Raw genomic sequence first — 13597 nt, forward strand, 5'->3', positions numbered from 1 at the left:
GATCTCTGACATTAGAATCATAAGGCTTTTGTTTAAGGATCGCTTAAGATGTTTTTCAGACCACGAATTCCGGTGAAATAGTTGAGTTCAACCAGTTTGAAGGCCCCCCACAGAGGAATGGGATCGCATGAGAATGTAGTTTCTTCATCTCCTTGTACCACGATTTCACCAGCACTCTCCCACCAATCAGTCAACTCCATTACCCTTACAAACCCTAACCCCAAATTCCTAGGAGAGAGGGATGTGAGGGATCTTCCTGTCTCCTCCTTAGGTGGCCCTATGATTAGACCTCTTTGTCTGCTGCAACCTGGTGTCTCAGCATATAGACTTGCTATGTGCATTGGGCAAGGAACCTATTGCAGTTACACACACTCTGTTGACTTAAAACACAAACTCCCCAGATAACACTTCGTTCTCGCAGGTCCTTTTCTTTTTATTTTTTATTTTTAGATGGAGTCTAGCTCTGTCGCCCAGGGTGGAGCGCAGTGCTGCGATCTCTGCTCATTGCAACCTCCACCAGCTGGGTTCCAGCGATTCTCTTGCCTCAGCCTCCGGAGTAGCTGGGATTACAGGTGCACGCCACCACGCCCGGCTGATTTTTGTATTGTTTAGTAGAGACGGGGTTTCACCATGTTAGCCAGGCTGGTCTGGAATTCAGGTGATCTGCCCGCCTCGGCCTCCCAAAGTGCTGGAATTACAGGCGTGAGCCACCGCGCCTGGCCTGTTCTCGCAGGTCCTTTAGCTCAGACGCAGCAAACCGTAACCTCAAGCTCGATCTCTGCTGCTCTCAGGAATTCCACTTCCTCCAGCTTGGGCAACATAGCGAGACCCTGTCTCTACAGAAAAATGAATAAGTAAATAAATAAATACAAATAAATAAAACATTAGCCGGGCTTGGTAGCTGCTGCGCCTTGTAGTCCAAGCTGCTCGGGCAGGCTGAGGGGAAGGATCGTTTGAGCCCAGCAGTTTAAGGCTGCAGTGAGCCTTGTTTGTGCCACTTGCACTCCAGCCTGGACGACAGAGGGAGACTCTGTCTCTAAATAAATCAATAAATAAGGCCGGGCGCAATGGCTCACGCTTGTAATCCTAGCACTTTGGGAGGCCAAGGCGGGTGGATCATTTGAGGTCAGGAGTTTCAGACCAGCCTGGCCAACATGGTGAAACCCCGTCTCCACTTAAAAAAAAAAAAAAAAATTAGCTGGGCATGGTGGTACATGCCTGTAATCCTAGCTACTTGGGAGGCAAAGGCAGGAGAATCGCTTGAACCCGGAAGGCGGTTGCAGTGAGCCGAGATTCCGCCACTGCACTCCAGCCTGGGCGACGGAGTAAGACTCCGTCTCTAAATAAATAAATAAATAAAAATTAAGAATCCCATTTCCAGACCAGGCCCCGGAGAGTCAATAATCCGAGATGTGAAGGAGACCTTAGAATATTATTTGATCCCAACACGGGCCGCGTGGGACGTGAACCGCCTCACCTTGGCAACCACATTTGTAATTTCTGCAAATGATCTATATCTTTTTCATTCCAAAATTGTGCCTCTCCGTCAATCATTCCACCCACAGGCTCCCTTCAGCCCTGTCCCCCTTACTCTCACCCTGCACATTTCCGCTCTTCTAAATACGGCTGCCCTTCAGCAGAAGCTGTTCCCTGCAGACGGCGCCTGCGTATCGAGCCTCCGTGAAGAAAATCACTCCCCAGAATGAGCCCGGCTTTGCGGCTGGGTCCTAAACTGCGCTCAGCTGAACCTTCTCGTGGGAATGTGAGAAAGAAGAACACACGTGGGCCCCAAATAACAACCCTCCCCACACGGAAGCCCAAGAGCCGGGGGTGGGGGGGAGGGGCGGAGGCGACGCGAACGGCGCTGGCTGCGGGGGCCGGCAGGGGGCGCGCTGGCCGCGGCGGCCGGGCAGCGCGAGCCTGCGGCGCGTCTAGGCCCGCGCGGTTCCCGGTGCACTCGCTGCCCACAAAGCGCCAGCTGAGGGGCCGCTGCGGGCGGAGTCGGCCTCGCGACCCCAGCTTGACCCGTCGCCTGCCGCCCTGCGCCTCCGCCGCGTTCCTGCGCGTCCCGAGCCCCGACGGCCTCGTGAGTCCCGTCCGTGCGGGGAAGGCAGGGCCGGGTCGGCGCCGCCTGTGGAGAGGACCCGGCGGCCGGGCCTGCGTGGAGCCGCGCGCGGCGGCAGCGGCGGCGGCGACTTCCGAGGCCCGGGCCAGACAGCGCAGGACCATGGCTGAGGCGGCCCCGGCCCCGGTAAGGGCGGCCGCGCGCGAGCGTTGTGAGCCCCCGAGACCCAGACCCCGAGGGAGGAAGGCGGGCGGGCAGGGAGCTGCCAGGCACAGGCGCCGTTCTCGGGTCCCGCCGGCCACGTCGCCTGTCGCCCGTGCTTGGCGGCTGCAGCCTCGCGTGAGGGGACTTAGCGGGTGGGTGTGAAACCGCCCACCCAGGGACACCAGGCTGGGCCGCAGGTCTGAGGGGGACTCGCAGGCAGCTGTGAGACCCGGGGCCTTGCAGTTGGGCTGAAGCCGAGGGGGTACCTGCTGCGTGTCAGCCCCACGCCTGCCCTCCAGACGCGCAGCGGGGTTGGGCTGGGGAGCAGTCAGCCATTCTCGCGGCCGCGGGAGCGGTCGTCACCAGCAATCTGAGCGGTGGCGCGGGCGGCATTTAGTGTGCGGAGTCGCATTCCCGCCGCGCTGCGTGACGCCTGGGCTCCCGGCACCGGACTCGGGACACGCGGAAGGCCCTCCCGAAATATCTGCTGAATGAATGGTGCGGACCCGGAGGCTGGAGTGGCCTCGCGTGCGTGGCGGTTCATTCGCGGGTGTTTGCCAAGGCCTGCGGGGACAGGCAGCGGTCAGTTGCCAGGGCGACCGAGGCGACCGGGCCGCGCCTGCACGCAGCCCCGTAGAATGAGAAGGGGACGGTCAGGCCGCGGGGAAAGCATTTGCCACTCAAGAGGTCTTTGGTCACCTCTAGGAGAGCCATTGTACTGGGTCAGGAGCCACACTGGCACATGAGGGGTGACTGGGAAAAGGAGGAAGAGCAGCGATGGGTAGGGGATAGAGCAGAGGTAAGTGCCACCTCCACTCTTGGACCTGTTTTTCTTTTTTCCAACCTGTTTTTTTTTTTGTGTATAGATGGGATGGTAGCGATGATCTTGTGTCTATGCCAGTCCTGGCTAATAGAAATATAAGGGAAGCCGCATACAAAACTCTAAATCAAGCTTGTCCAACCCGCGGCCCCCAGGCCGCATGCGGACTAGGACTGCTTTAAATGCGGCCCAACACAAATTCGTAAACTTTCTTAGAACATTATGAGATTTATGCACGGACCTTTTTCTTTGTCTTTTTTTTGTTTGTTTAAGCTCATCAGCTATCATGATCAGTATTTTATGTGACCCAAGACAGTTCTTCCGCTGTGGCCCAGGGAAGCCAAAAGATTGGACACCCCTGCTTAAATTCTCTAGGCGTCACGTTTAAAAAGTAAAAAGCCAGGCGCTGTGTTGTGCGCGCCTGTAGTCCCAGCTAGGCTGGGGGCTGAGGCGGAAGAATCACTGGAGCTCAGGAGTTCGAGGCAGTTCACACCGCGTCTCCAAAATAAAAAAAAATTCTGAGAAGTTAAAAAATAAAGATAAATAGATGAAATTAATTTTAATTACATATTTATTTAACTCGATATATGCAAAATATTATTTCAACATGTAATCAATTTATTTTTTTATTTTTTTGAGGTGAAGTCTCTGTCCCTCAGGCTGGAGTGCAGTGGCGCCATCTGGGCTCACTGCAACCTCTGCCTTACCGGTTCAAGCGATTCTCCTGCCTCAGCCTCCCGAGTAGCTGGGACTGCAGGCGCGTGCCACTACGCCCGGGTCCTTTTGTATTTTTAGTAGAGACAGGGTTTCACCGTGTTTGCCAGGATGGTCTCAATCTTCTGACCTCGTGATCCGCCCGCTGGGATCCAAAGTGCTGGGATTACAGGCGTGAGCCACCGCGCCCAGCCTCATGTAATCAATTTAAAACATTAATGGCCAGGTGTGGTGGCTCAAGCCTGTTATCCCAAGCACTTCAGGAGGCTGCTGTGGGAACATAGCTTTAGCCCAGGAGTTGAAGACCAGCCTGGGCAACACAGGGAGACCCCATCTCTAAAAAAAAAAAAAAAATTTTTTTTTTTTTTTTTGTAATTAGCCAGGCGTGGTGGCATGCACCTGTACTCCCAGCTACTCAGGAGGCTTAGGTGGGAGGTATTTGAGCCAGGGAGGTGGAGGCTGCAGTGAGCTGTGATCCTGCCACTGCCGTCCAACCTGGGCAACAAAGTGAAACCCTGTCTCAAGCAAACAAATATTTTTTTCATACTAAGTCTTCAAAATCTCATGTATTTTATACTCATAGCACATCTCAATTTAACTAACCACATTTCAGGTGCTCAGTGGCCACATGTAGGTAGTGGCTACTGAATTGAACAGTGCCAGTCTACCCTATGGAGAAGAATCAGGAGACAGATTGACAGTAAGAAAGGAACAACCTACCCAAAAAGGTGGAAGGGGTTGGCATAAGTGAAGCAAATGTGGAGAGTTAAGATTTAAATAGGATGCAACTTCCTTAGGAAGTAAAGAAGAAAACTTAGATTCGGTTACTGATAAGTTTGAAGCAAGGAGTATGAAGAGAAAGTTGAATGAATTTAGGTCTGATTAATTTTCGTCTCAAAGTAAGAGGACATGTCATCTTCTGAGAGTGGGGGCTGCAGCAGACAAGTCTTACTACTCAGTGTCAGCATCACCTGGGAATTTGTTAAAAATACAGAATCTCAGACTGTGTACCGTGGCTCACGCCTGTAATCCCAGCACTTTGGGAGGCTGAGGCAGGTGGATCACTTGAGCTGAGGAGTTTGAGACCAGCCTAGGCAATATGGTGAAACCCTATCTCTACCAAAAATACAAAAATTAGCGGGGCATGGTGGTGTGTGCCTGTGGTCCCAGCTACTCGGGAGGCTGAGGTGGGAGAATCGCTTGAGCCCATGAGATGGAGGTTGCGGTGAGCTGAGATTACACCACTGCACTCCAGCCTGGGTGACAGTGAGACCTCATCCCAAAAAAACAAAAACAAAACCCAACAGAATCTCAGTTTTTACAGACCTACTGAGTAAAAATCTGTACTTTGAAAAGATCTCCAGGTGATTCTTCCCCGCCACCCCCCCGCCCCAAGACAGAATCTCGCTTTGTCACCACGCTGGAGTGCAGTGGCACGATCTCAGCTCACGGCAACTTCCGCCTCCCGGGTTCAAGTGATTCTCTAGCCTCAGTCTCCCGAGTAGCTAGGATTACATCGCTTACCACCGCACCCAGCTAATTTTTGTATTTTTTAGTAGAGATGGGGTTTCACCACGCTGGTCAGGCTGGTCTCAAACTCCTGGCCTCAGGTGATCCACCTGTCTCGGCCTTGCAAAGTGCTGGGATTACAGGCATGAACCACCGCGCCTTGCCCCTCCAGGTGATTCTTATTCATGTTAGTTTGAGGACAAACTGTACTAAAAGCTGAAGGACTGCTGAGGCTTTGTAGTAGCCACTTTATGGAATGGGACAAGCGGCATGGAGGGCACGAGTCAGTGTTGAGATCCCCACTAAGCTGAGAAGCCATTGGTATGTGGTGACAGCAGTTTACCTGGTGATTTCCTCTAGGCACGCTTACCAATCTGCTTACAGGAATGGAGAAAGAATGATTGGATTGATTCAAGGCCGGAGGTTAGCTGAGCAGGTGAGGCAGAAAGACATGAGAGAAGGGGGCTTGGAAGTGACTGACGTGATCAACTAGAGAAAAAAAGCCAGGAACGGGCAGATAAACCAGGAGCGAATGGAATGGTCAAAGGACTAGGTGAAATGAGAATAAAGTAGTGGGTAAGCTGGAAAGATGTGGTCAGAGAGTGGCTTATCAGGTTCATAGAGTTAGAAGGCTTTGTATACGTCATCCTAGTCCAACTTATTTATTGTGGGAATTTTTTCCTTTTATACTACTCTTTGTTTTGAAGTAAATTATTTTGAAACAGCCTTTTATTTTCTTGGAAAGATCAATAACCCAGGAGTTATAGGTCACAATGAGCTATGGTCATGCCACTGCACTCCAGCCTCAGTGACCCTGTCTCTAAAAATAAAAAAATTAAAAAAAATTAAGCTATAGAAGACACCCTGGTTTGCATGCAAGCCTATTTATTTATTCATTCATTCAATAAAAATTTCTTTCTTTTTTTTTTTTTTTTGAGACTGAATCTCATTCTGTTGCGTAGGCTGGAGTACAGTGGCACAATGTTGGCTCACTGTAACCTCCGCCTCCTGGGTTCAAGCAATAAGTGGATAACATTTAAACTATACATTTTAGACTTTAAAATCATATATAAGATAACATGGCCGGGCACGGTGGCTCACGCCCCTAATCCCAACACTTTGGGAGGCCGAGGAGGGCGGATCACGAGATCAGGCTAACACGGTGAAACCACGTCTCTACTAAAAATACAAAAAATTAGCCGAGCATGGTGGCTCACTCCTGTAGTCCTAGCTACTCGGGAGACTGAGGCAGGAGAATCGCTTGAACCCGGGCAGCAGAGGTTGCAGCGAGCTGAGATGGCACCACTGCCCTCCAGCCTGGGCGACAGAGCGAGACTCTGTCTCAAGAAGTAAATAAATAAATAAATAAATAGTAATGTGATTTCCCTTAAATATTTTTTTTTTTTTGAGACGGAGTCTCACTCTGTTGCCCAGGCTGGAGTACAGTGGCCCGATGTCGGCTCACTGCAAGCTCTGCCTCCTGGGTTCACCCCATTCCGCTACCTCAGCCTCCGAAGTAGCTAAGACTACAGGCACCCGCCACCACGCCTGGCTGATTTTTTTGTATTTTTAGTAGAGACAGGGTTTCACCATGTTAGCCAGGATGGTCTCGATCTCCTGACCTCGTGATCCACCTGCCTTGGCCTCCTAAAGTGCTAGGATTGCAGGCGTGAGCCACCGTGCCTGGCCTAGGTTTCTTTTTTCTTTCTTTTTTTTTTTTTTTTTTTTTTTTTTTTCCTGAGACGGAGTTTTGCTCTTATTGCCCAGGCTGGAATGCAATGGTGTGATCTCGGCTCACCAAAACCTGTGTCTCCTGGGTTCAAGCTATTGTCCTGCCTCAGCCTCCGAGTAGCTGAGATTACAGGCATCCGCCACGATGGCCGGCTAATTTTGTGTTTTTAGTAGAGACGGAATTTCTCCATGTTGGTCAGGCAGGTCTCGAACTCCCGATCTCAGGTGATCGGCCTTTCACAGTACTGGGATTACAGGTGTGAGCCACCCACCACACCCGGCCTCCTTTTTTTTTTTTTCTTTTTTTTTTTTTGAGACAGAGTCTCCCTCTGTTGCCCATGCTGCAGTGCAGTGGCATAATCTTGGCTCACTGTAACCTCCACTTCTCAGGTTCAAGCTGATTCTCCTGCCTCAGCCTCCCGAGTAGCTGGTGTTACAGATCTGCACCATCCCCCGGCTAATTTTTGTATTTTTAGTAGAGACGGGATTTCACCATGTTGGCCAGGCCGGGACTCGCGCTCCCAAACTCAGGTGATCTGCCCACCTCGGCCTCCCAAAGTGCTGGGATTAGAGGCATGAGCCACCGCACCAGCCAGAATTTCTTTTTTTGAATAGTTCAATAATTATTTATTAATGGGTCACAATGGCACACACCTGTAGCCCCAGTTACTTGGGAGGTTGAGGCAGGAGGATTGCTTGAGTGAGCCAGCCTGGACAACATAATGAGACCCCGAGACCCCGTCTCTAAAAAGAAACAGAAAATGTATTTATTGTAGGCCAAAGTTTGCCTGTCTGAAACTTTTGTTATGTTGGTTCTAGTTCTGCCCTCTGGAGTAACATAGTGTAAGATGAAACAAGGCTATTCTGCCTTCTGTTTTGTAACCTTCATTATTTGAAAACAGCTCTCATGTTTTCTTCAGATTCAAGATTCTTAGCTTATTCAGCCATTACTGAATGGTGTGGCTATAGTTTGTAAACAGGATGATTGACAGGTCTAGAGCTTAAGTCTGTAATGGATTTATCAGAGGGCACTAGGTTCAGTGAGGCCTGGAAAGGATCCTTGTGCACATTTGCCTTTTCCAGAGATAGAGGATGCTGCAGCAACCTAAGCTGGGCCTTATATCAGAGGAAATACACCAGACTAGTTCAAGAGCCAATTTCATTAATGCACTGTATTACCCAATCTATCCCAGAACCACCAAATCAGGTCTCTTGGCTGTTGATGCCAGTGAGCTCCAGAAAGATGAGGCATACGCAGGCAGTACTAAAACTATATTCAAATTAATGTCTGCTGGACAGTTAAGCAGTCCTTATCTGATTTTAGTTTGGAGTTAGGGTTCCTTCTAACACTCAATATCTTGTTCCATCTTTCCACTGCATGCAGACATCTGAATGGGACTCCGAGTGCCTTACATCCCTGCAGCCCCTTCCTCTTCCTACACCCTCAGCAGCAAATGAGGCACACCTGCAGACAGCAGCTATCTCTCTGTGGACAGTGGTGGCTGCTGTGCAGGCTATAGAGAGGAAGGTGGAGGTCCATAGCCGGCGACTCCTACACCTAGAAGGTCGGACAGGGACAGCAGAGAAGAAACTAGCCAGCTGTGAAAAGACAGTTACCGAGCTTGGGAACCAGCTGGAGGGCAAGTGGGCCGTTCTGGGAACCCTGCTGCAGGAGTACGGGCTGCTGCAGAGGCGGCTGGAGAACTTGGAGAACCTGCTGCGCAACAGGAACTTCTGGATTCTGCGGCTCCCTCCAGGTATTAAGGGAGATATCCCAAAGGTAATACCTTCATTTCCAGATGTAAAGTACCACTAGAACTTACACTAGTAGTAGTCTTGGTCATTCAGTTACTTAGATATTTTTATTTCCTTTTAAAGTTTCTTAAAATGTCTCAGGCTGAAAGAATCATGAAGGTGTTTTATGTTTGTCTATTTGGGGAACATTTTATGTTCAATTTAGTACCCATTTAGAGTGCCAAGATTCAGATTGGAAACCTCTTTCCGGACCAAAGTTGGCTATCTGGTAGATGGATTTTTTTTATCTTTTGGTTTCTTCTACCCATTACCCATGAGCAGCTTCTTTCTTCGTTAACTTGTGTGCCAGAATCTTGGGGAGGAGACTACATCAATATTCATTTAAATCAGTCAATTTGAGGCTGGGTGCGGTGGCTCATCCCAGCACTTTGGGAGGCTGAGGTGGGCAGATACCTGAGGTCAGGAGTTCGAGACCATCCTGGCCAACGTGAGGAAACCCTGTCTCTACTAAAAATACAAAAATTAGCTGGGTGTGGTGGCGCACGCCTATAATCCCAGCCACTCGGGAGGCTGAGGCTGGAGAATAGCTCAAACCCAGGAGTTGGAGGTTGCAGTGAGCTGAGATCATGCCATTGCATGCCAGGCTGGGCGACAAGAGCAAAACTCCTTCTAAAAAAAAAAAAAAAAAAAAGGCCTGGTGAGGTGACTCACGCCTGTAATCCCAGCACTTTGGGAGGGTGAGGCAGGTGGATCTCCTGAGGTCAGGAATTCAAGACCAGCCTGGCACCAACATGGTGAAATCCGGTCTACTTAAAATACAAAAATTGGCCAGGCGTGGTGGCTCACACCTGTAAACCCAGCACTTTGGGAGGCCGAGGAAGGCAGATCACGAGGTTAGGAGTTCAAGACTGGCCTGGCCAACATGGCCAACAAGGCGAAACCCCATCTCTATTAAACATACAAAAATTAGCTGGGCTTGGTGGTGGGCGCCTGTAATCCCAGCTACTTGGGAGGCTGAGGCAGGAGAATTGCTTGAACCCGGGAGGCGGAGGTTACAGTGAGCCGAGATCATGCCATTGCACTCCAGTCTGGGTGATAAGAGCAAGACTCCATCTCAAAAAAAAAAAAGTTAGCTGGGCTTAGTGGCAGGCACCCGTAATCCCAGTCAGAAGGCTGAAAAAGGAGAATTGCTTGAACCCAGGAGCCTGGGTGGCCCTGTCTCTAAAAATTAAAAAATAAAATAAATAAATAAAAATTGGCTGGACGTGGTGGCTCACACCTGTAATCCCAGCACTTTGGGAGGCCAAGGCAGGTGGATCATGAGGTCAGGAGTTCGAGATCAGCCTGGCCAATGTGGTGAAACCCTGTCTCTACTAAAAATACAAAAATTAGCCTGGCAGCCGGGCGCGGTGGCTCACGCTTGTAATCCTAGCACTTTGGGAGGCCGAGGCGGGCGGATCACGAGGTCAGGAGATCGAGACCACGGTGAAACCCCGTCTCTACTAAAAATACAAAAAATTAGCCGGGCGTGGTGGCGGGCGCCTGTAGTCCCAGCTACTCGGAGAGGCTGAGGCAGGAGAATGGCCTGAACCCGGGAGGAGGAGGTTGCAGTGAGCCGAGATTGCGCCACTGCACTCCAGCCTGGGCAACAGAGCAAGACTCTGTCTCAAAAAAAAAAAAAAAAAAAAAAAAAAAAAAAATTAGCCTGGCGTGGTGGCATGCACCTGTAATCCCAGCTACTCAGGAGGCTGAGGCAAGAGAATTGCTTGAACCTGGGAGGCAGAGATTGCTGTGAGCAAAAATCGTGCTACTGCACTCCAGCCTGCGTGACAGAGCAAGACCCTGTCTCAAAAAAAAAAAAAAATTAAGCTACAGGAGAGAGCCCTGAGTAAGCTGGTTTGCATGCAAGCCTACTTATTTACTCATTCATTCATTCAACAAAAATTTGTGTTTTTTGTTTTTTGTTTTTTTTTAAGACGGATCTCTGTTGCCGAGGCTAGAGTACAGTGATGTGATCATAGCTCACCACAACCTCGAACCCCTGGACTCAAGCCATCCTCATACCTCAGCTGAGACTATAGGTGTGTTTCACCACACTCAGCTAGCAAATATTTTTTGAATGCTTACTATTTGCTACCTACATCCTGAGGGCATAGCAGCAAACAATTCACTTAAGCTCCTCTGGAGCTTAGATTTTTTTGAGGAAAGAAAAATAATATAAACCCACATACACATTTAGATGCTTTGATAAAAATAAAACGAGTGCTATCTGGTAATCTATTTTCATATTTTCAATTGGGTGTCAGAGAAGCTCTCATAAAGGAGCTAATATTTAAGTTGATTCTGAAAGACAAGGAAGGATTCAACAGTGAGAAGATCTGAGAAAGAGCGTTCCAGGCAGAAAGAATAGCTATGCCCTAAGGCACAAACAGATTTGGAACCCTGAGGCAAAGGAAAGATGCCAGTAAGTTGGTATGGATGAATGAACAAGAGCGTGACTGGAGAAAGGGGCAGGGGTCAGATCATTTAGGGTGGTGATGTTCAGCCCTGGCTATACATAAGAATCACCCGGGGCCAAGCGTGGCTCATGCCTGTAATCCCAGCACTTTAGGAGGCTGAGGTGGGCAGATCATGAGGTCAAGCGATCGAGACCAGCCTGGCCAAGGTGGTGAAACCCTGTCTCTCCTGAAAATACAAAAATTAGTTAGGTGTGGTGGCAGGCACCTGTAATCCCAGCTACTCGGGAAGCTGAGGCAGGAGAATCGCTTGAACCCGGGAGACGGAGGTTAAGTGAGCTGAGATTGTGCCACTGCACTCCAGCCTGGGCAACAGAGTGAGACTCTGTCTCCAACAACAACAAAAAAGAAGAATCACCTGGTAGGCTTTTAAAATTTTGGTGAGCATCACATCCAGATTCTGACCTAATAGGTCCAGGATGGAGCTTAAGCATGAATAATTTTTTAAAAACCTCCATAGATGATTCTAATATATGACTAGGGTTGTGAACCACTGATGTGTAGGGCATTTAAGACCAAGGAAAGGAATCTGGATTTTTAACTAAGATGTAATGAGGAGAAATTGGAGGGTTTGAAGCAGAGGAATTATATAGGGTTTTATTTATATATATATGTATATATATATATATATATATATGTTTTTTTTTTTTTTTTTTTTTGAGACGGAGTCTCACTTTGTCGCCCAGGCTGCAGTGCAGTGGCGCCATCTCGGCTCACTGCAAGCTCCGCCTCCCGGGTTCACGCCATTCTCCTGCCTCAGCCTCCTGAGTAGCTGGTACTACAGGCGTCCACCACCACGCCCGGCTAATTTTTTGTATTTTTAGTGGAGACGGGGTTTCACCATGTTAGCCAGGATGGTCTTGATCTCCTGACCTCGTGATCCGCCCTCCTGGGCCTCCCAAAGTGCTGAGATTACAGGCGTGAGCCACCGCGCCCGGTCGGTTTTATATATTGAAAGAATCCCTTTGGCTGCTTTGTGGAGAATGAATCCGTAGGGGAAGAACTGAAGAAGGGAGGAAATACTAACGCAGGGAGGGATGCAAGTGGCTTGGATGAGGGTAGCAGTTGTAGAGATGGAGAGAAGTGGACAGATGCAGGATGTTTGGTGGTAGAAATGACAATAAGAGTTACTGATGGGAAGGCCGGGTGCAGTGGCTCACGCCTGTAATCTCACCACATTGGGAGGCTGAGGCGGGCGGATCACGAGGTCAGGAGTTCAAGACCAGCCTGGCCAACATGGTGAATCCCCGTCTCTACTAAAAATACAAAAAAATTAGCCGGGCGTGGTGGCGGGCGCCTGTAGTCCCAGCTACTCGGAGAGGCTGAGGCAGGAGAATGGCGTGAACCCCGGAGGCGGAGCTTGCAGTGAGCCGAGATCGCGCCATTGCACTCCCGCCTGGGCGACAGAGCGAGACTCCGTCTCAAAAAAAAAAAAAAAAAAAAAAAAAGAACTGTAGTTGTAGGCCAGGCGCAGTGGCTCACGCCTGTAATCCCAACACTTTGGGAGGCCAAGGCAGGTGGATCATCTGAGGTGAAGAGTTTGAGACCAGCCTGACCAACATGGAGAAACCCCATCTCTACTAAATATACAAAAAAGTTAGCTGGGCGTGGTGGCACATGCCCATAATCCCAGCTACTTGGGAGGCTGAGGCAGGAGAATCGCTTGAACCCAGGAGGCAGAGGTTGTGGTGAGGCGAGATTGTGCCACTGAACTCCAGCCTGGGCAACAAGAGCGAAACTCCATTTCAAAAAAAAGAATAATTATAAATTTACTGTGTGGTAATTTAGTTAGAATTTACTATTCTAAGTGTTCTACTTATTTTAAGGCATATGAGTCTCAGAAGAACCCAACTTGCCCGAGATCACATAGTTAATATAAATAACAAAGTTGTGTTGTAACTAGGTTGGCTTCAGAGCAGATGCTCTTAACCACGCTAGGTTTCCTGACTCAAGCTTTCTGCTTGAACTGGGTAGATGGTGTTGGAGTTTCCTTGAGGGGAATACCTTGGGGAAGTGTGGCCTTGGGGGTGGGAGGAAATTAGGAGTTCCCCTTTGACAATGTTAGGTTTGAAATGCCTGTGATACTTTCAGGAGAGACATTAAGTGGACTAAGAAAGTCCTGGACCGGGCGGGGCTAGGTGGCTTACGCCTGTAATCCCAGCACTTTGGGAGGCCGAGGCAGGCGGATCACGAGGTCAGGAGATGGAGACCATCCTGGCTAACACGGTGAAACCCCGTCTCTACTAAAAAATACAAAATATTAGCTGGGCGTGGTGGCGAGCG

At 49.5% G+C, this 13597-nt stretch overlaps 2 protein-coding genes across 6 annotated transcripts in view; one reads left to right on the forward strand and one right to left on the reverse strand.

Moving 5' to 3' along the window:
• Positions 1-2609, reverse strand: part of ZNF425 (zinc finger protein 425) — a 42093-nt gene extending 39484 nt beyond the window's left edge. Inside the window, exons 1-2 of one of the 2 annotated variants that reach the window (XM_063641704.1) lie at positions 2536-2609; positions 1598-1748 (exon numbers count right to left, since the gene is read on the reverse strand). In XM_063641704.1, the coding sequence (XP_063497774.1) occupies positions 1598-1606 (9 nt within the window). In that variant the 5' untranslated portion in view covers positions 1607-1748; positions 2536-2609. Of the gene's footprint in view, positions 1-412; positions 837-1597; positions 1836-2535 lie in introns of those variants that run through there. The other variant, XR_008658348.2, reaches the window with a different exon arrangement.
• The window catches only part of ZNF398 (zinc finger protein 398), a 51596-nt gene continuing 39888 nt past the window's right edge, over positions 1890-13597 (forward strand). Inside the window, exons 1-2 of one of the 4 annotated variants that reach the window (XM_063641707.1) lie at positions 1890-2251; positions 8428-8823. In XM_063641707.1, coding sequence (XP_063497777.1) covers positions 2228-2251; positions 8428-8823 — 420 coding nt within the window. In that variant the 5' untranslated portion in view covers positions 1890-2227. Of the gene's footprint in view, positions 2252-2623; positions 2852-5599; positions 5749-8427; positions 8824-13597 lie in introns of those variants that run through there. The other 3 variants (XM_063641708.1, XM_063641706.1, XM_063641705.1) reach the window with 3 other exon arrangements.

Source organism: Symphalangus syndactylus, chromosome 6 (genome assembly GCF_028878055.3).
Source record: "Symphalangus syndactylus isolate Jambi chromosome 6, NHGRI_mSymSyn1-v2.1_pri, whole genome shotgun sequence".
Lineage (NCBI taxonomy): Eukaryota > Metazoa > Chordata > Mammalia > Primates > Hylobatidae > Symphalangus > Symphalangus syndactylus.